The sequence below is a fragment of the Parambassis ranga genome, chromosome 19, assembly GCF_900634625.1.
Source record: "Parambassis ranga chromosome 19, fParRan2.1, whole genome shotgun sequence".
Taxonomy (NCBI): domain Eukaryota; kingdom Metazoa; phylum Chordata; class Actinopteri; family Ambassidae; genus Parambassis; species Parambassis ranga.
In genome coordinates this window covers 17056777-17076696 of record NC_041039.1, presented here as the reverse complement: position 1 = coordinate 17076696, position 19920 = coordinate 17056777, and the positions used below count along the sequence as shown (strand labels likewise).

Genomic DNA, 19920 nt, shown 5'->3' with positions numbered 1-19920 from the left:
TGAGCGCTGTCTTACTTCGAGGCTCGGCCCAGCAGGGGGACAGCAACACACACTGCCGAGGCAACCCGCACGAACACTGGCTCCTTTAGGGAGCAGAAGGTGGCGCATTACTGAAGAGAGTGCAACTAATTTACAATATTTTATCGCATCAGTCCTCCTAATTTATTAAAACTGTTCTGTCTGGTGGATCACACCATGGCCAAAGATGTTTCTAAACCAAACCAGACATGCAGCTCTGTCTCCATCTACTGGTCAGACACAGATGTGCAACAAAGCTCAGCAAGAGAACCTCGCTGCACCCACAGAGGTGGGCATGGAGGGCACAGCCAGACCAAGTATGTCCTCTTGTATTATTACTTCCAGAATTACGTGTACGTGTTGCTACTGCAACAGTATCTTAAAACACACCTGTGAAGGCTACTGTATCTCCAGGCATACATGGACTAGTCCAAACCTCCAGCACCTGGCAAATACAGCAAAAATGACTTTTCAAGATCAATCACACACTTCCCAGAAACAGATACAGCAACAAAATAAATCTTTGAAAATAAGAAATGTTACAAGACTGCATGAGTTGTAGTGATTCTGAGAGTGGTGCAGTCTGTCCAGATGGTCTCATGTGAGGCTTTCAAATATCCTTCATGGTTGCTGCTCTGCTTCTCGGTCCGATAATAAGATTGCATCAATTCTAGAAAGTGCTCAGGTTATAAAAACACCATATTTTATAGCTGTAATCCATTTAGCACTCATACAGCAGATAAAACAGTGGAGGAAAAAAAATGAGCAGTACACCCCCGGTTAGACACGTGCACTGGCACACGTGGACAGGCAATTATCTCTGATGTTTAAACAGTAGTTTTATTAAATCCTGCTGCATGCATCACACACACACACACACAGTCTCACAGGTACAGCGGTACACAGACAGTTCCAGCCAGATGAGAAGCACACAGCTGCTGGAGGAGGGAGTGAAGGTGGCTTGAGATATGATCATAGATCTCCTTCATCATGATGCTACTCTTCAACAGCAGCACATCCGACACAACTGCAGCAGGTATGTTATATCTGAACACACTGATCAGTTATCAGTACCTTAAATATACTACGTACTTTAGGCTTATCAGACTTCATTTGTGGCAAATAGATGTTTAAAAATGGCTGTATAGTTTATAAATGTCAAACCAGCCCTGTAGGAACTACACTATAAACAGAAACATGTAACTTGCTCTATCTGCTCTGCTGAACAAAATGAATGAACGTGTTGCCTGATTAAGTGCAAACAGTAACTGACACAGTGAAGGCAACAAATCAGCAGCCGCACAGGTTTCATTGTTCACTGCACACTGACACACACTCGCTTCCTGGACACACAGGTGACACTCAGAGGCTATGGAGACAGTTACTGTAAATACAGAGGGCCCTGAGTGAGAGTGGGTGGACACATCTTTCTTTAAGTCCTGTCAGAGTGCAGAGCTCAGCAGCAGAGTCCATATAACTTTACTGAATATAAGGATGTATATATATGTGGGGCTTGGTAGTGGTTGGTTTGTGTAAAAAAACAACAGGGGGTCTAATAATTCTGTCTCTGACTCTATCTCCTGCCTTTAAATCCCAGAGGTTCTTCCCCAGTTCCTGAATCAGTCGTCAGTGTTCTGCAGCCATTTTGAGAACGGCCGGTGGTATTGCTACGTGCTGCTGGTGCTCCTCAGTTTCACGCTCCCTTTGGGTATCCTGGGAAATGTGGCGGTTCTAATCAACTGCACCTGCTTCAGGAAAACCTTGAATGCCAGCACAGTGTTCTTGTTAAACCTGGCTCTGTGCGACTCCGCCTGGATCCTCACCCTCCCCTTCACTCTCTACTTCACCTTCCAGACGCCGTACGTCAGAGACAATCAGATCTTCTGCCGGTTCAAGAAGATCTCCTTCAACATCAACATCTACGGCAGCATCCTCTTCCTCACCTTGATCAGTTTCGACCGCTACGTCGGAACGGTGCATCCTATCAGCTCTCTCCGCTGGTGGAGTGTGGGGAAGGCCAAGCTGTGCTCGGCCTGTGTGTGGCTCGTGCTCATTCTGAGCTCCATTCCTGACTTCTTTTTTACTTTTTCTGTTCAGCGATCAGAAAACGTCACCGTGTGCATGGACCACATCCAGGGTCCTTTTCACTTTGTCAAGACAGTTACCCTCATCAGAACCACTGTGGGCTTCCTGCTACCCTTCGGCATCATGCTAGTTTTTTACATTATGACGGTTCGTGTTTTGAGGCAACTACCACACAGCAGAAGGAACAGAGGAGCCCAGGGAGGGAAGCCACTTCGCCTCATCACAGCAGCCATTCTGGTCTTTGTGGTCTCCTTTGTACCCTACCACACAGTGGTTATTACCTTGGTGTTCATGAGGGTTCATAACCTGATGACGCCCTATAACACCAATGTCCTCCACGTCTCCTATGAGCTCGCTGAAGCCATGTGCATTCTGAGCAGCTGCCTGGACCCAGTGCTGTATATTCTGGCTGGAGAGCAGTTCCAGAAGAAGTTGCTGGCCTTCAACAGAGACCAATACAGGAGGCTGTGCTGCAGAGTCAGCAGAAGGGTTGGGGTAATTGGGTGACTCGATCAAATGTGTGTCAAGTGCTGTGATGTCATGGCAACTGTTGTGTTAGCTCAGTTTCAAAATGTTTAGAAAAGTCCCGAATATATTTTTTGTCATGTGGATGTTTTTATACGAGGCACATGGGCTCACTGAGCGAATCAGCATGACACAAAATGATGCCTTTACGGTCCAGAGTTGCAGAGAGTCTATTCAAATGAGCATCGAAGCTCTGCTGGCAGCTCATGCCAACCCAGTCCCATTCTATTTTTCTCCTTTGGACTCTCTCCTGTCGACATGCGATGGTTAGGTCTATCTTCTGGTTACCTTCACACCTGCCGACTGTCTTATCGGTCTCCTGTTCAAATATTTTGACTGTCATTCAGAGAGCAGGACACTGTCCATGGAACATGTGATCTGAATGAACAATGAAAGAAGTAAACACACCTGGTCTTCAAAACCCAAAACATGGCTTATGTTATGGAAAGTGATATGATCATATCCATATCATATCATATCATATTACAGCTTTCAAGCCATTAATTTAGACATGTTATGAGGTGTGCTATTTGAGGGTTGAGTGTCAGGGTGCTACTCTGTGCAGCTTTGAATGTGAGCATCAAAAGAAGGATGCTGCCCTCCTTTGGGATCTGTTCTTTCTGTCAGAGTGCAGAGAGCCTGAGCTCCATCTCTGTCTGCATCTGTGCTTGTAAACACCACCATCCCCATTCATCACCTCACAAACTCGCTAGGCTGAGGGGGTTTGAAGGGGGGTCGGTTGGAAATAGCTATGACTATGGCCGCTAAAGGCCCCAGAGCCAGACTGCTCTGTGGTAAGATAATAAATCAGAGGTGGGAAGTGACAGCAGAACTCCCTCTGCAGGGAGACTGCAGCAAGTAGAACTGAGACACAGAGAGCTGGCTACTGGGCCACTGTACCACTGTGCCTGTTCCAGAAGCAACCTGCTAGATCATTTCATCTTGTTATTTATGGCTTAGCTCCAGACCGAAGGAGTCGTACATTGCTAGTAAACAGGCAATTTCCTTTTGGCTGGCTTCCTTTGTTTGCTACCTCTTGTCATTATTGCAGCATCTTTGTCTCCGTGTCTGCTCTGCAAACACTCGGCTATGAGCACATTATTAACGTCTCTGTGTCAATAAAACACTATCTGTAGGCTAAGAAAACATTTCAGTCTTTTATAATAATAAGAGAGACTAAGACATTATAGCAACTAGGGAGGAGCAGCACAACACACTATAATCACCACATAACGTTAATGTCTGGTTAAACTTATGTTTAAGAGAAATGCAGCAGCGATGGTGGCTTCAGGCAATCCTAAAAGGCCAGAAGCCCAACTTGGCAACACTTGAGCAGTTATCATGGGATGACAAGACCTGGCCCCTGTCTAAGGGAATGGAAAGGAGGCAATAACTTCATTTTCATGAAATTCTGCATGTATCACTGGTCAAATCCACCTCCAGCAAATTAACCAATGCAGCTCTGGCAATTGTGCAACATTTTGCACAGGAGCTCAATTCACGAAAAGTACAATGTAGTTAAAATAGTATAAAAAGCACTGTGATAAAAATAACACACAAAAACCAAACAGTAGGGAGAGATAGTGCAGAAGGAATTAAGGGTGAGTTTTTGATTTGTCAGCCCAATGGGACAGAGGATAGAGTCCATGCACTCTGGCTCCTGTATCTTCTGCCAGAGGGCCGGAGAGAGAAACAATGTATGTCCTGGATGGGGGCAGTTCTCTGCTGGAGCTGGAGATGTCCTCCAGTGAAGGCAGAACGGTGGTCCTCACATCATCTCCCTTACATCTCAGCCAGCGTACCACAAAGTATGCTAGCACAATCTCTATGGTGACACAGCAGAAGGACACCACAGGCTTCTGTTTAGACCTCTCTAGAAGTGTAAACACTGCTGCAGAGGTGTGCACTGTCCAGCAGAGGTCCTCTGAGATTTCATGGTTTTCACACATATTTAAATTATGTTCAGGCTTAATTTGGAGCATGATTACTTTAAATACAGTCTCAGATTGTGAGCTTCATGCTTGCCTAGAACTTGACAATATTTGGATAAAGTGGGAGTAACCGCTGAAAAAACCTTTATTTACAGTTTATGGTGATTAAAAACTGTAACTGTGTGGTCATAGATGTCTTTTATGGCTCGCCATGATGAGACCACCGTCTCTGGCTTGAGCTAATTCCATTTAAATTTAAATTATTGATACAATAAAATAGCAACATGTATCCTCACACATTGCTGTGAACCCTTCCATGCAGTCACTTGTGTCAGTGCAGCGACATGATTTGTTTCCCTAAATTACACAACAGGCCCTCTGTAGGGTTTGTGTTATACAACTACCATCTGTGGTGTTACGGACCTTTCCCGTAGACTGGGATTCAGCTTAAACTGGATTCTCACTCCCTTACAACGTCGCTGACAAAAGCTAATTTTGGGGGGCACACATCAAGTTCAGCATCAAGTTTTAACTGAAAAAGGCTGCCTGCACCTGCTGCAGACCAGGTTACAGGCAGTAAAACATCTGGACTGCAGATGATTCTTACACCTTTGAGTGCTCCTCACAGTTTGTAGTGTCAGAGGTAAGGCCTTTAAAGAGTCCATTTTTGTTCTCTCTCCATAGCCAGAACACATTTATAGCGATCAAACAGAGAAACCTGACAACATTATTATCAGGTCCCATAGCCACACATGCATAAAACACAGAGCTTCCTCTCCTGTCTCCCACACAGTCACCGCATACACACACTCAGTAACTCCACACACTGCAGTACATGAGCCATCTCAGCCTTTCGCTCGCCACAGTAACAACATATGACAGAATCCAGATGGCATCCTGCAGGCTACAATCATCAGGACTATGGAGGGAGGGGGGTTTGTGAGGCACTCCAGCAGCAGAGCACCCAACTGCATGCCACACACTCTTTCACACACACAACAGAACATCCGACCATCTTAACAGGAGGTCTGTGATCAGCCCACTGTCACCTTTCTGGTGCTGTTAACAAAAGCTGGAGCCTCAGAGGACTCGTCTAAGTGGAGAAGAGCGGTCAGAGCTTGATTGAATGTAAGTGTCTGTAATAACATGCAAAGTAGGGTCTAATCCGGTTAGGACAGTGCTCCACATGCCTGACAATTTCACTTTAATTTACCTTTCAGGATCTGCAAAGCCTCTGAGAGAGAGTGAATATTTTATGCTAAGTTGCAGAACAAGAACACATGAGAGAGAGAGAGTGATGAGAAGTTTTAACATTATGGAGACTGGCAGGAAGATTTACTGCAAAGGTAGCCCCGTGACGATATAAAGCTTTAATGTAGTGCTACTGCAAAAGACAAACTTGTGTGGGGCATTTGCTGTAATATATAAATCTGCTTCCTGCTTCTCTCAAGAAATGTCAGCACTCTCAGTCCACTGCACTCTTATCTCTTATGTAACAGATTACTCTTGAAACTTGGTATGTTACCACACAATAATATCATGTTTTTATAGTTCTTTTCAAACGGTTTGAAATGAAAATCTGACCTGTGGCACTCTGATTCTGCTTAGAACACATGCTAACAGCTATGTTTTCAGCATCCTTTGCTGTCACTTTCTACAAACTATGGATGAAATCGACATCTGGGACATTTATATGAGTAATAAGTAAATGACTGATCTCAGACTCTTACAAAAATATGTGTAATGGCTTTTTTTGTGAAAAGACAGAACAGAAATAGTGGCAGGAGTCCTTGACTGTGATCAGCCCAAAGCAATCAAACAGTGGCCTCATCTGATCCATGGCTGAATGCAAACAAACCACACTCAAACTGAAACAGGCAACTCACAAACCCAGTGTGACCTAAGACTTCATACAAATGTGTAATGACAGCCAGTCTTGCTCTGAATGACCAGAAGTCATTGGCTACCACCCACTCCATTAGAGAGCACACATAGCCTTAAGTGGAACGACACAGGTTGTTCCTTGAACCTTAAATGTAGCCTTAAATCACATAATCTGTCACAAGTAATTCATCGTACTGGGTTTATGTTTTATTTGTCTCCAATAGAGAGAAAAACATTACAGAGCACCTCAGCCTACTCGAGAGCAACTGCACCAAAAAACATACAAAAACCACCAAAGATGCTGTTATGCAGCAGCTGGATTAATAACTGTGTGGGCTTCTTGAGGGAGTAAATCTCATATTGTGAGAAAGAAAGAGAGGATGGGGAGGAGGAGGAGGAAGAAGGGGAGGAGGAGGAGGAGGAAGAGGAGGAGGAGGAGGAGGAGGAGGAGGAGGAGGTGTAATTCACAGGGAAGATGTGCAGATTTTCTAGGTCACCATAAATGATAAATGATGCAGGGGATGTGTCACCTTTCAAAAACAGCATCAGCATTCAGGTTTGTGACCAGCTGGAATAAAGTAAAAGTTTAACTTCACAGTTATGCAACGCATCGGCTCTGTTAAATGGTAAAAGGAGAAAAACTCTTTTTCTCACATGTGATCTCACAGAAACTCTTTAAACTGCCACAGACTGTGAAATGCTCAAACCTGCCCCCCCGCCTGCCCACGTATCAGAGTGTAGAGGAGACGGTGGATAGAGACCAGGACTTTACATGACGGCAGTAGGTGGGTCTGAGCAATAGATCTATGATGGATGATAGATTTTGCCTCTACAGTGCAGCACTTTGGGCTCTACCTGGGTTTGTGATTACATAACAACTCTACTGAAATGTTGTGCAGAACGTACTTCGCCTCTTTGGCACATTCGCTTCATCCACCCTTTCTCAACTCACGCTGCACACTGACCTGTTCACTCACTCTCTCACACACACACACACACACACACACACACACACACAGACACACACACACAGACACAGAGGCACAAACCATCTGTTCTGAGGCTTGTTGAAGTGCATTAGTTAAACCTGGCTGCAGGAGGAGGTGAACTCTTTCTGTCCTCTGTACCCCTGCAGTACTCAGTGATGTGCACAGGCTGAGGGTGTAACGTCTCTTGAAAATATTAGTTGTTTCTTGTGTTTTGTTGGTAGTCTCATATTTCTAGTTACTCTGGATCATTTACAGTAATAGTAACTATGATCCTGAAAGCTCGGCTGTCTGTGGAGGCTGATGCTGTGCAGGCTGTTATTTAAGAGCTAGAACCATAACTTCACCAGTGAGCTACTACACTCCCTGACTGAGAATAACCAGCTACAGAAGCCCGTAGCTCTCCTTTCTCATAGCTGCAGCTCTCAGCAGACTAGACGTGTTTTTCCCATCACTCTGAAATTGGAGGGGAAATGTTCCACAGTGACAGACACTGGTGTTGTTGACCTGTGAAATCTCACAGGCCTCAAGTTATGAGTTAACTGGTGTTAATTGGTGTGCTGTGGGAGGCATTGGCCACACTTTGTCATGTTTCTTTAACTTTCTTTCATGTGTTTTCTTCACAGAGGTTAGAAGAGTTATGTCTGTTCGCAGTCCTTCAGTGGTCCTTCAGTTCTCTTCCTTCTTCTGCGGCCTGATTGCTTGAGAAAAGTACCTGCCCTTTAAAAACAGCATCACATGACAGCCTGGGCCGACATGTCAGGAAACTCCACCTTGTGTGTATACACAAACTGGTGACATTATATTTCAGAGCTAATTTTATCCGCAGCATATCAAATGACATGTTTCTAAAAATTCCCCAAGGACACACTTGGCATACATGATCAAAAACTCAGGACAGGAAGGAAGAGGAACATCATCATACATGACCTAAACATTGGATTTAATAAACAGATTGCAACCTGAGCAGACAGAGAGGCTGTGATTATTATTAGCTCCATTAACCGTTCACTGTGTACAAAATAACACAGGCGCCTCAGTGACGAGTCTGCATTTGCAGAAAGTTGTGTCATCGTGCGCTCTCAGCTTTCTGTTTACGCTCAGAGGAGATGATCACTCTGATCCCCACCACCGCCACCTCTCTGTGCACTTACAGTCATTAATGGTTCATCCAAAGATAACTGTAGCCTATATGAACTGGTGCTGAGTGAGTGGTGGAGTACAGTAGGAAATGAGGAGTTCAATCGGAAGCACAATTAAATGCTGCAAAGTTTAAAGAAGTGAAGGAGTGATGGCACTGGAGCCGCAGCCTCTAATACATTAGACAGAGCCGAGCAATCAACATAACGACGGGAGGAAGAGCGAGAGGTCATAAGAAGAGATGATTAAAATGCCAAGTGGGTGAAAACAAAGAGGAAATGTACCAGGCAGGCGTGAGAGGTGAGGTGTAGTGAAATATGTAACATGCTGATGCAGATGTTCTCCTCCTGTCACGCTGCGTCAAACCATCGGTGTAATTAACACCATCAATTAATGATGGATTCCAGCTCAGAGTCCTGCTGTGGCTAACATCTATTGATTCCTGGGGACAGTTTAAACGGAACAAAGTCAGTGTTAATGCTGCCAGCTGTCCTTTCATTTCAATGACAACTTTCATTTGTTATTTCAAAAGTTATTGTCTCATGCATGATACATGGACCCTGAAGCTGACAAATGTCAAGCAGTCATTATTAAAAGGGACTTCCACTGGTTTCTGTTTCTACTATTGTTTACAGTGCTTAAGAATCTGTATTGCTCGTCAATCTCAGATCATGACTGACAGTGAGGGGCAGCTAACAGTATCTGCAGGCTCGGGGGGATTCAGCAGTAATGTGGCGGCCCCTAAGGCTCCAAAGGGACCCTAATGGACAAGGCCTACCCATTTACCACATTTCAATTCTGTGAGCCCTTGCTGAATTTTGTGGCAGAATTATTTTATGTGTATTGGTTTAACGTGCACTTTATACTGTACATACATTCATTTGCCTTGTCTGGACATGCCACTGCAACTCGTACTCCGTCTCTTTGGCTGTATTTGGATTAACCAGGAGTTTATGCAGACTCCACCAACATAGTAGTAGTTGCCGTCTCCCACACAGCTCTACAGAAACCTATCTATGCCATACTTTAAATATTTTCTAGGGTAATAAATCAAGTGAGAAGTGGGGTCATTTTCTCATTTACTTCTGTACAATCTGATTGTTTTTAGTGCAACCAGCTCTGTCTTCACTTTTCACACCTGCCCATTTTATATACAGCCTATTTAAGAGACCTAGATCTGATGACAGGTGAAAGATAGAGAAGAGTTAAACCACTGTTTGCACATTGCACTGATGAATGTGGAGATTTTATGAGAGTTTGAGACTTAAAGGGGCTTCGCACTGATGAACAACCACAACAACAACTCAGGAGGAAGTTGCCCTCCCACAGCAGATCCATTACTCTGCACATTCCTCAGCATTATTGTGCGCATGACTTACCAAAGAGCTGCCGGTGGAATATAAACTTCCCAGCTACCAGGCCAGTGATAACAGCCAGTATCCAGCATATTACTTTCAGGATGTTCCACCCAAGGCCCGGGTACTTGTTAAACAGGAAGGAGAAGCAGTTGCCCACCACAATCATGTGGGCCTCTGTTTGACTGTGAGAGATGGGGTCCTCGGCGAAGATGAGGAAGTTGAAGAAGGTGACGAGGTAGGCCACGATGAGACGTGACCATGGGTGTTGGAAATAGTAGCGAAAACGGGCATCTATTTCCATCCTGCTGAGCCCCCCCAGCCGCACTATACCTGGGAGTCAAGAGACAGGGAAAGAGAAAGTGCTTCAGATTACATTACGCTCAAATCAGCAGAGCAGATTAGAGCAAAAACATCCCTCAGACTCAGATTAGTGGTAGGAATATGGGATTATCCGTAGCTCAGACGACTCAGATAGTTCTGCATTATAGGAAAAAAATGTGAGAAGTGGAAAAGTGGCACCAACACAGCAAAGATCCACCGATGAAAAGTTCACACCAGTGAGTGGATACAAGTGTCATACCTGGATAATCTTCAAGCGCTATAAACCTGTAAACTGCAACTCGCTGGCTTCTGATGGCTTTATCCTCTGAGCCTGTCTGCCCTGCACTGCTCTCCTTACCAACAAAACACCCATAAACTCCACTTCTGACAGATCTGACTTTCACTGGGCTGAACATCCCAACTGACTTTCTTGCACTGACACCGTTTCCTAAAATACCCCACAGTGGAAGTTTGGAATGATGCCTCAGAAATAGAGCTGCCACTGTGAAAACCCCCATCTGCCTATTACATTTCACCAGCATCAGGTCTGTCGTGTCACTAGGTGCCACCTGGGGTGATAATAAGAGGATAATTCCAGATGTAGAACAACACACGAAGAGGAGGAAGCCTTTCTCAGGGGGTATGGTACCAACCTGAGGCCAGGAATACCCCTAACAAGAGCAGGAAGAACAAGCCCACTGTGAGTTAGTGTCCCCTTCATCCTGCTCAGACTCAGATTTGGGCTGTCCAGTGTTAATAGTCTCTATGTGTGCCTGTTCTGAAACAAGTCTGAATGCACTTAGAGTCTGTGGTGACCACATACATCCCGTCTGATGACGCCGAATGTCACGTCGCCGACCCTACCACAAGCATCTATCTCAGCGATAACGCAGCGTCGGTGGTGCACGAAGCGAGATGTGCGGGACGTGGGCGAAAATTTCGTGCAAGCACCTAACTACCTGCATGCACGTCGGTATTTATTCATTATTATTTATTCACGATCGTTAACACACCTGACTCCACACGCCGTGCCCCCCTTCCTCAGTGGACAGCCGGGACCAGAAGCCCCGCGCCCGCACAGGTTCGGTACCACATCAAGCCGACAACCGCGGCGCTCTGAGCATCCCAAACACCAGACGATGCGGTCGGGTTGTAGAGGGATTAACCATGCGACCTGTTGTTGATGTACGACAGAGGCACCCCCAAATCCTCTGCCATGGTGCCGGAGAGTCCATGCGCCGGGGCGAGCTGGCCCACAGCCGGGCAGTGCTCCTTCAGCGGGACCCCACACAGCACGGTACTGGTTCTGGGCTCCTGATGGGACGCTGCTGCTGCTGCTGCTGCACAGTGGATGGAGACGGCTGGGTCTACACGGCACGCATCGCATCAGTGCCACGCAATGTAGCCAACACGTTGATTACAGCGCCGAGTCAGAGCTGCTGCAAGCACACTGCTTCCGCCGCGCCTTTCAAAATAAAAGAGTCCGGCATATTTTCTAAACAGGTTGACGGAGAAATTCTACCGATAGCTTCCTGTTTTTACCTTCAGGTTTAGTTACAAATTTTATTCCTTTAGCTTTCATTTAGAAACACATAAACAAAGTGTTTTAAGATAGGACCAAAAATTACACCTTCACGATTCGTACATTTTATTTTGAAGAAGATACAGTTTCCGGTATGCCCTGTATTTCTATTTTTTATTTATTTATTTATTTATTTATTTAAGGAGGAGGGACACAGAGGGCAGAGACAGGAAACCCGGTGCCTTCCAGATGTTGCTGGATTTTTAGGCCAAATAGGATCTGCTGCCTGGAGGGGTGGAGATGAAATGTTATCAGACCTGATTCAAAATGGAAAAAAAAATCTTCTGATTTAATTCCATATTGAATCAGGTCTGATAGCGAATGGCTTAAATAGAACGGTTTAGGGACCCTTAGGCAAATTTTACGAGATATTTTGTTCATTTTCCAAGATGTTTTTATAATTTTTAAGATACTTAAAAATCATTCAGGTGTGAAAATTAGGACGAGATCTGGAATGTTATTCTACTGTGCATAAATTAAACCTACAACAAAAAAAACTGCAAAGCGACATCTGGGAAACTGAGAGCTGTTTTGGAAAAAGTGTACAAATTAAGTACTAATTTATTTACAAGGATCATCACATGTTAGCAAACAGAATGTTAGCAGAAGCGTTTATACTGAAGCATAGTCATCATTAGGTACCTGTACGTTTTTTGTATCATTCGTTGTAGTGTGTTTTAGCCGTTGTAATGTATTAAATTTATGATTCTTCATCACTATTCAATAATAATAATTCAAATACACGAGTGAAATGATTCAATAGATCACATTTATAGATAAAGCTATTATAAAACATATAAATGACAAATTTCAGGACTGAGTCATGTGATGTGTGATGTTGATGACGACACGCCTGGGGCGGGTCTGGTCGCTGTAGTCCACTTCCTGCTTCTCTGCCCTGGTTTCGCCTGATCAGCTGCATCAGTCCTCTACCCGACGAAAAGACACAATGTCACATCAAACGGGCATTCAAGGTAGATGCGTTTCTCTGCTTTCAGCCTTCCTCTGTCTTTTCACCTTGTTCTTGTGAGTGCGTGATTTCCGGGACCGGATTTTTGGTTCTTCTAACAATTCATTGCAACGAGAAGCTAGCTTCAACTTAGCTAGCCACTCCTAGCTAGCTCTGAGCTACCGTGATATGTGTGTGTGTGTGACCGGTGTTTGAACACGTTTATGATCAGGAAATCACATTTTTGAGTCTTTCGCTGGCCACTAAAGCTCATTTAAACACAGCTACTGTTCTGTGTTTTCACTATAATACCAGTGCCCTTTATTTTACATCCGCTCCTCAGCATAAGATGAACAGTACCGCCGGGTTCGGCTTTGAATGGAGGGCGACGCCTTCATTTGAACTGCTGGCCAGCTGGTCCATGCCATGATCAGCTGGACAGCTTTAACAATAGCCTGTGTTGTACCATTTAAAATGAAGGGTGTGACCTCGTGTTATGTGTGTTATCAGGTCAGCACATTTGTTTGTAGTGTGTAGTCACAAATTTGTTTACCCTGAGGTAACGTGCAAAATTCCACATGGTTGAAGATGCACCTCCTGATGTCTGTTACCTATGCAAAGTCAATACTGGAGTCTAAAATTTTGATGTGGACCATAATTTAAACCATCCCTATGTAGTTATGTCTCCCAAAATAAAGATTAACCCCAGTAAATGAATGGCAGACCAGAATGGCAGTTTTTGTACATTTAGGAAGCTTTTAATCCTTTATGCTCCTGTCTGCTGTGATGCATCTCTCATCTTCCTGCATAATTTATCGTACAATCCTATCTTTATCCTTTGTTGGACCTGTGCCCCAGCTTTGGCAAGGTTAGGATAGAACAGAAAACTGCAAAGTCACTGCAGCAAATGCGGATTTGTGTGTGAGCTGCAAATCAGCTTTATTGTTACCAGGCTTGGGGTCAAATCACGTTGGGGTTCAGATGTGACTGAGCTAATTATTCCTTGCCATAAGTTCATAGGATGCTCGTCACAGTCCATGCTTTAAATGGCCGTCGTAGCAGGAGTGTGTTGTTGTCCAGCCTGCACTTGTTTTAAAACATACCTTTCTCTTCTCAGCGGGAAATGATGTGAAGGATATATTTGCCAGCGCCAAGACTGGAGACCAATACCGAGTCTTAAAGATTGTCATTGAGGATGGTAAGCAGAGCGGCAGACTCATGGTGTTTGTTTGCACCTAATCCTGCCAAGAAACATTCCAAACTGAGAGTTGACATGAGAATATAAGCATGATGAACAAATGTGCTGAAATCTTTGTTGCTGACATCTTCTTTTCCAGAACAGCTGACTCTGGGCGGCACCAGGAAAGCATCAAAGAAGTGGGACCAGGAGTATGACTCTCTGGTCCTGCCCCTCCTGGACGATGACATACCCTGTTATGTTCTGTACCGACTGGACTCCAGTAACAACCAAGGCTATGAGTGGATCTTCCTGGCCTGGTCACCGGACCACTCTACTGTAAGAACACCCAGCCTGTCCTCCTCTGCTTTGGGTATCAGATGGGTGGGGTTTCCCACATCAAGGCAGACATTCTTTGCATGTGCTCATTACCTCCTAACAGAAATCTAAATATGGCTGTACTTGGGTGTTTCCAAACAACATGGCACTCAGTTTCAACTTCTCTCTTTATGATGTTAAATTGACTCTCTTGGACATTATAAGTGAGGTAGAGTGATCATGTGATGTTGTTGTTGGTCATGCAAATGTGTGTTTGCATTTGATATGTCCCTGCCTCACACACACACACACACACACACAATGTCTTTGTCCCTTGAAACCTGATGATCCACTTGTGAAGAGCCACAGTGAATCAGAATGGGCATGACAAATAAACAGACACGTTTCTATGACAGTGGAAAGAGGAATGTTACACGAAGGGAAGACCAAGGCCAGGGACTGCAGCATGTTGCAGGAGATTTGTTGCAGTCTGAGCTCAGACTCACTTTCTGAACCATGCAGCTAAGCTTCACATTCCTGCTCTCGAGCTCAGAGTGCAGCGCAGCTTCAGGTTGAGGCTTGTCTGGAAGTTACAAAATAATTTCACAAGCGTGCATGCATGTGTGCGGTCTACTTTAGTGACCACTAGTTGTGCTTCGGAGCCATGTGTTTATGAAGCGCTTCTCTTTTATTACAGAAGCAGAGATTTGAATTTGAAGTGTCCTTTAACAGTAAAAACACAATCTTACAATACATCGTAACACCTCGTTGCATATTTTCTCTACAGGTGCGACATAAAATGTTATATGCTGCTACCAGAGCCACAGTGAAGAAAGAGTTTGGCGGTGGACACATTAAGGATGAGATTTTTGCTACAACAAAGGTTGGTGACACATTCACAAGCCTCAGCACTTATTAATGAGTCAGCTGTATTGGTGTGTCATGTGTAATGCTGCTCTGTTTTTTTGTCCTCAGGATGATTTAAACCTCAGTGGCTACAGGAAGTATCTGACCTCGCAGGCTGCTCCCTTGCCCCTCACTGCTGCAGAGGAGGAACTGAGACAGATCAAACTGAATGAGGTAAACACAGACACAGACATTTCATCTTTTTTATTCGAGATCATCTCAGAGGAAATAAGCATGATGGCGTTATCTACACTGAATCCATCATTGTTGCTTGCAGTGTCCTGGCATTGTAGCCTATTGTATGTCACTTACACATGAGACTTCTGTGGGGGTTCAAAAAAAGCATAGCTCAGTTATATCCTGTGTGAGAAGCCAGTGTGCACTTTTTAATGAGGGCCAGCGATGCAGCCTTCCAAACAGCACAAGGTCAGCAGCAGTTCAAGTGTGCACATGTGCTTGCCTGGCACTGTCAATGCAGTGCAAAAAAAACCGCTAATGCATTAGAACAGCATGATGGTGGTAGGGATGAATCTTATCAGGTATGAGTGGCTCAGACCCGTAGCTCCACAGAAACAGAACTGCACACAGTTTTAAACTTTGTTTAACCCGATTAGCCTATTGGCTAGGAGAGTGTTCCAATCTGAAATGGTCAGAGATGTATGCAAATAGGAGTGTGCTCTGTGGCTCTGAGTGTTTGGCAGTGATTCTGCAGGCAGGTGAGATGTGTTATTGTGCTTTGCCTTGTGTTGTGATAAGATAAAAAACATGGTGTAACATGATATCTGTTGCTTGCTGGTAAAGGGCGTCCGTGCAGTTTCCACTGTTGTTGTAGGTCACAGCCGGGTGAGAAATAGAACTTTGAGCCAGTAAACTCTTCAAACTTTGGGTTTTTATTTATATATATATATAAATGAATAAACATCTTCTTCTCTTCTACGAAGCTGTAACCTTTGTAATAGCTGCTCTCCTAGCATGCCTTATAAACAAGAAGTGTCTTTCTTACCATATAAGGAAGTGTTTGGAGTGTAGTGCAGCCTCTCTCCACAGCATGGTCAATTAAAAGCAGCAGTGCAAATGGGAAGTGAGGTTTGTTCTTGTCCCACTTGACCAGCTGTTCAGAGAAGATAATATACCATTAATCTGTACGGCCCAGATGAAAAAAAAGAGGCTTTGAAATATTTATCATTGCCATGCCTTGGAGACTGCCTGACTTTTACTAAGCAGATGGATAAAAGACCTGCAATCCTTTTTGGTATGCGAGGTAGTAGCTACATCAGAGGCTCAATCATGTTTGCATGGCATTTCATTTTGTGGGAAAAGGCCTCTAAAAATAGATGCAATCCATCAGTGTAATCCTTCCAGCCTTTCCAGGTTTCTGTGTGATTTCGTGCAGACACACTGTCACTTCTGATACAAGCAGCTCATCTATAATCATCGTTCTCCCACATTGAAACTGTTTGTTGCACTTATGCACCTTTTTAGTACCTGATGACTGGAATGAAGAATATTTATTTCACTTACCCAGAAGTCATTATGGCACCAAAATCATCACTGAAATCCTGTTAACATTGTATTGATTTGTCTCGGCGTGTGATTGAATTTAAACAGCAGACTTTGCCACTGTGTGTGTGTGTCTGTGTGTGTGTGTGTCTGTGTGTGTCTGTGTGTGTGTGTCTGTGTGTGTGTGTCATGTTCTTGTGAGCACAGTAAGGCCAGAACACCATGTACTTACCATACAACACAGGTTCTCTTATTACATACATGTACATATTATCGTGTTCATATGATCTCATCTAGTTCTCGTTCTCTATATTTGCTGTTTAATGTACCAGTCGGCCTATTTAAAGACCTTAAACTCATAAAAGGGAAGTAAGAAGAAGGCTGAAGGGCTTTTTGTCTTTGTGTGTTTTCCCAGGTGCAGACGGACATCAGCGTGGACACCAAGCAGCAGACTCTGCAGGGAGTGGCTTTCCCTGTTCACAAAGATGCTGTTGCAGCACTTGAACGTTTTAGGGACAAGAAAATCAACTACGTACAACTGGTGAGTTTTACAGGGCCAGTCAGCAGTGCCGAGGTCAAAGGTCAATGGTGTCAATGGTGTCAATGGTCTGATTGGACAGTTCTTTTATCTTAGGTTGTTTGGAGAGACAGTGGTGTTTTTGGTCATGAGATGTTTCTAGATTGATACAATGAGTCACTCATTTAGCTCCAAAAGCCTTTGTGTCGATTCTTCTCATTGAAATTCAGAAGGTCACAAGATGAGATCAGTGCAAAGGACAAAGGAATAATTGTGACACGGCTGCGGGCTCTTTGTTCCCTTTTTGTTTTTTAATTTAAAGAAAAGCAATTTGTTTGGTGCTTTCCAGGATCACTTCTGCACACCAGCAGCTGTTGAGTCAATGGAGTCTGTGATTCATTGCCCTCACACAGACCCCCCCCCAAGTTGTCTTGTATTCAAAGTTTCTGTACCTGTTACTTTCTTTGTCAACAGCAAGTAGACGCTGAGCGGGAGCTGATTCGGCTGTGCAGCACTGAGCCAACAGAGTTGAAAGACCTGCCAATGAGAATCCCAAAGGATTCTGCACGTTACCACTTCTTCCTCTACAAACATTCCCACGAAGGCGACTACTTGGAGTCCACAGGTGAAAAGATTGTCGCAACCTACTATGACAAATTTAGTGCATATTGTAGGATGCTATGTCCTTATCTCACGCTGCTTTTCCTCCTTTGTAGTCTTCATTTACTCTATGCCAGGGTACAAGTGTAGCATCCGAGAGAGGATGCTGTACTCCAGCTGCAAAAACCCCTTGGTTGACATGGTGGAAAACACTCTTCAGATTGAGATCGAGAAAAAGGTAAGAAACATGTTCAAATTCATAAGTAGGGCCCTATAACATCCGTTTTAAAATTCTGTTTTTTCTATTTTAACTTAAATTTATTGAGGTGATGTTTTCCTCAACGTGCTAACACACAGTAGTGCATCAAAAACAAGCAGCAAGTCATGAAACTTCAGTTGACTTATTATAAAACAACCAAACATTTGAAACTTCTTCAAGGGGAACTTAAACAGGTTAGTTAATCCCTGTGAGCTTCCCACCTCCTCACCTCATCTGTGCAATAACTGTTATTATGGTATATGTTCTTATTTTAATTCTCCTGTATCTTTATTGGTAGTTTTACTTTATACTGTATTTTTTTATCTTGTCCTACTTTTAATTCGACTGTGTCTGTGCTGTTGCAGTAACGTAATTTTCCCACCATGGGACAAATCTTAATCTTAAATAATTTCCCCTCAAGAGATAAATAAACTTATTCTGATTCTGACCAGAGACATCACCACTGAAACACATGACTGACAGCCTGTGTGCTGAGCTCAGTGTCTGTCTGTCTGTGAGGAGCTCTGCACTCAGGCCTCTCCAGTAGTTATTAGTATCTTTAAGTTTCCAGTCTCCGGAGTGTTGACAGAATCTGTAAAACAACAGTTCACGTGGCGAACAGAAGTCGTTCGGGACCTGCTCGGCTCTGTACCGAGGGGCTCAGTCTGTGGAAGGGGCTTCTTGTGCCTCCCGGATTAGCTTCCCTCCGTGCAGTTTTCCCCGGACATACGTTCCTCTTACACACGGAATTCTGCATTAAAATGTAAATTCTGTTTTAATCGGCCAATTCCGTAATTCCGTCCGCAATTCCGTGATCGCAGAAATCACAGGGCCCTACATAAGGTCATGTGAGTCATGTAGAGATAGAAATAGTGTTAAGAAAAGAAAATACAATAGAATATAGAATAGAAACAATCTGTACAAAGAGCAGAATAGTCTGACATTCTACCTTGATTGGAAGAAATTGTTCTGATTTGTGGCCCTATAACTGTGTTACACACGTTTGGATGATCTCTGCTTCTAGCTGTAATCTGGCTGTTGCCACAGAGGTGCAGTACTTTGTATTGCAGTGCATTAAAGTTGCTTATATGTATTTTTCCTAGCTGGAAATTGACAATGGTGATGAACTGACAAGTGACTTCATGTACGAAGAGGTGCATCCAAAGCAGCATGCACACAAGCAGGCCTTTGCCAAACCCAAAGGGCCCGCTGGTAAGAGAGGAGGCCGCCGCATCACCAGACCACCGGGCGATGGAGAGGAGGAAGATTAAAAAGACCTCAGCACCCCATTCACCACCTCCAACCCCCCAAGCACGTTCCACACTGGAACACTCCTGCGGCGGCGGGGGGATCATATTTGACACACTTGTTTAAAAGAATAAGACGACGACCTCAAGTTCCCGCCCAGAGTTCACCCAGAGATCCAACTATGCACGCCAAGGACAACTGAGCAATGACACAATTCAGAATTTCCATTTGTAGCTTGCCAAATGGAAGCGTATTCATGTATGTTAGTACATTCACAAAAATACTTTAAACGATCCAGAGAGGCCCAAATCGAGTCCGAATTTGAGGTTTTTACATTGTTGCCAGCTCTGAGAGTTTCAAAATTGACTAATGTGAACTTGCGCCAATATGATGAATTTCCCCCACTTTAAGTTCACATGCTTGAATTCCTAACTTGCATTCCTTCAGTCTGTGTCAATTAATGTTTTTTCTGTGTCTAATGTGTTCAACATTTTTGTCTCCTACTGTTTGCACAATGAGGTGCTCCAAAGCAGAAATATTATAATGATCCCACTTGTGTCTATTGATTCATTTTAACAGTGTATTTTATATTTGGAAAAATTGACTTCTTTTTTGA

The 19920-nt window shown here is 44.0% G+C and overlaps 2 protein-coding genes and 1 long non-coding RNA gene across 5 annotated transcripts in view; 2 read left to right on the top strand and 1 right to left on the bottom strand.

The window, feature by feature from the left end:
* tmem117 (transmembrane protein 117) overlaps positions 1-11634 on the bottom strand; it is a 33482-nt gene extending 21848 nt beyond the window's left edge. Inside the window, exons 1-2 of one of the 3 annotated variants that reach the window (XM_028432246.1) lie at positions 11262-11634; positions 9949-10257 (exon numbers count right to left, since the gene is read on the bottom strand). In XM_028432246.1, coding sequence (XP_028288047.1) covers positions 9949-10228 — 280 coding nt within the window. In that variant the 5' untranslated portion in view covers positions 10229-10257; positions 11262-11634. Of the gene's footprint in view, positions 1-9948; positions 10405-10507; positions 10711-11261 lie in introns of those variants that run through there. The other 2 variants (XM_028432244.1, XM_028432245.1) reach the window with 2 other exon arrangements.
* On the top strand, positions 5552-8345 carry LOC114452737 (uncharacterized). Its single transcript, XR_003672312.1, has 3 exons — positions 5552-5687; positions 7133-7228; positions 8056-8345. It is a non-coding gene; the product is annotated as an uncharacterized LOC114452737 (long non-coding RNA).
* A 1056-nt stretch (positions 11635-12690) lies between the features above and the next one.
* Positions 12691-19851, top strand: twf1b (twinfilin actin-binding protein 1b). Its single transcript, XM_028432248.1, has 9 exons — positions 12691-12804; positions 13897-13977; positions 14117-14295; positions 15062-15157; positions 15250-15354; positions 17096-17221; positions 17672-17822; positions 17914-18035; positions 19160-19851. The coding sequence occupies exons 1-9, from the start codon at positions 12780-12782 to the stop codon at positions 19325-19327; spliced, it is 1053 nt and encodes a 350-aa protein (XP_028288049.1). The 5' UTR covers positions 12691-12779; the 3' UTR covers positions 19328-19851.
* Positions 19852-19920: the final 69 nt, after the last annotated feature.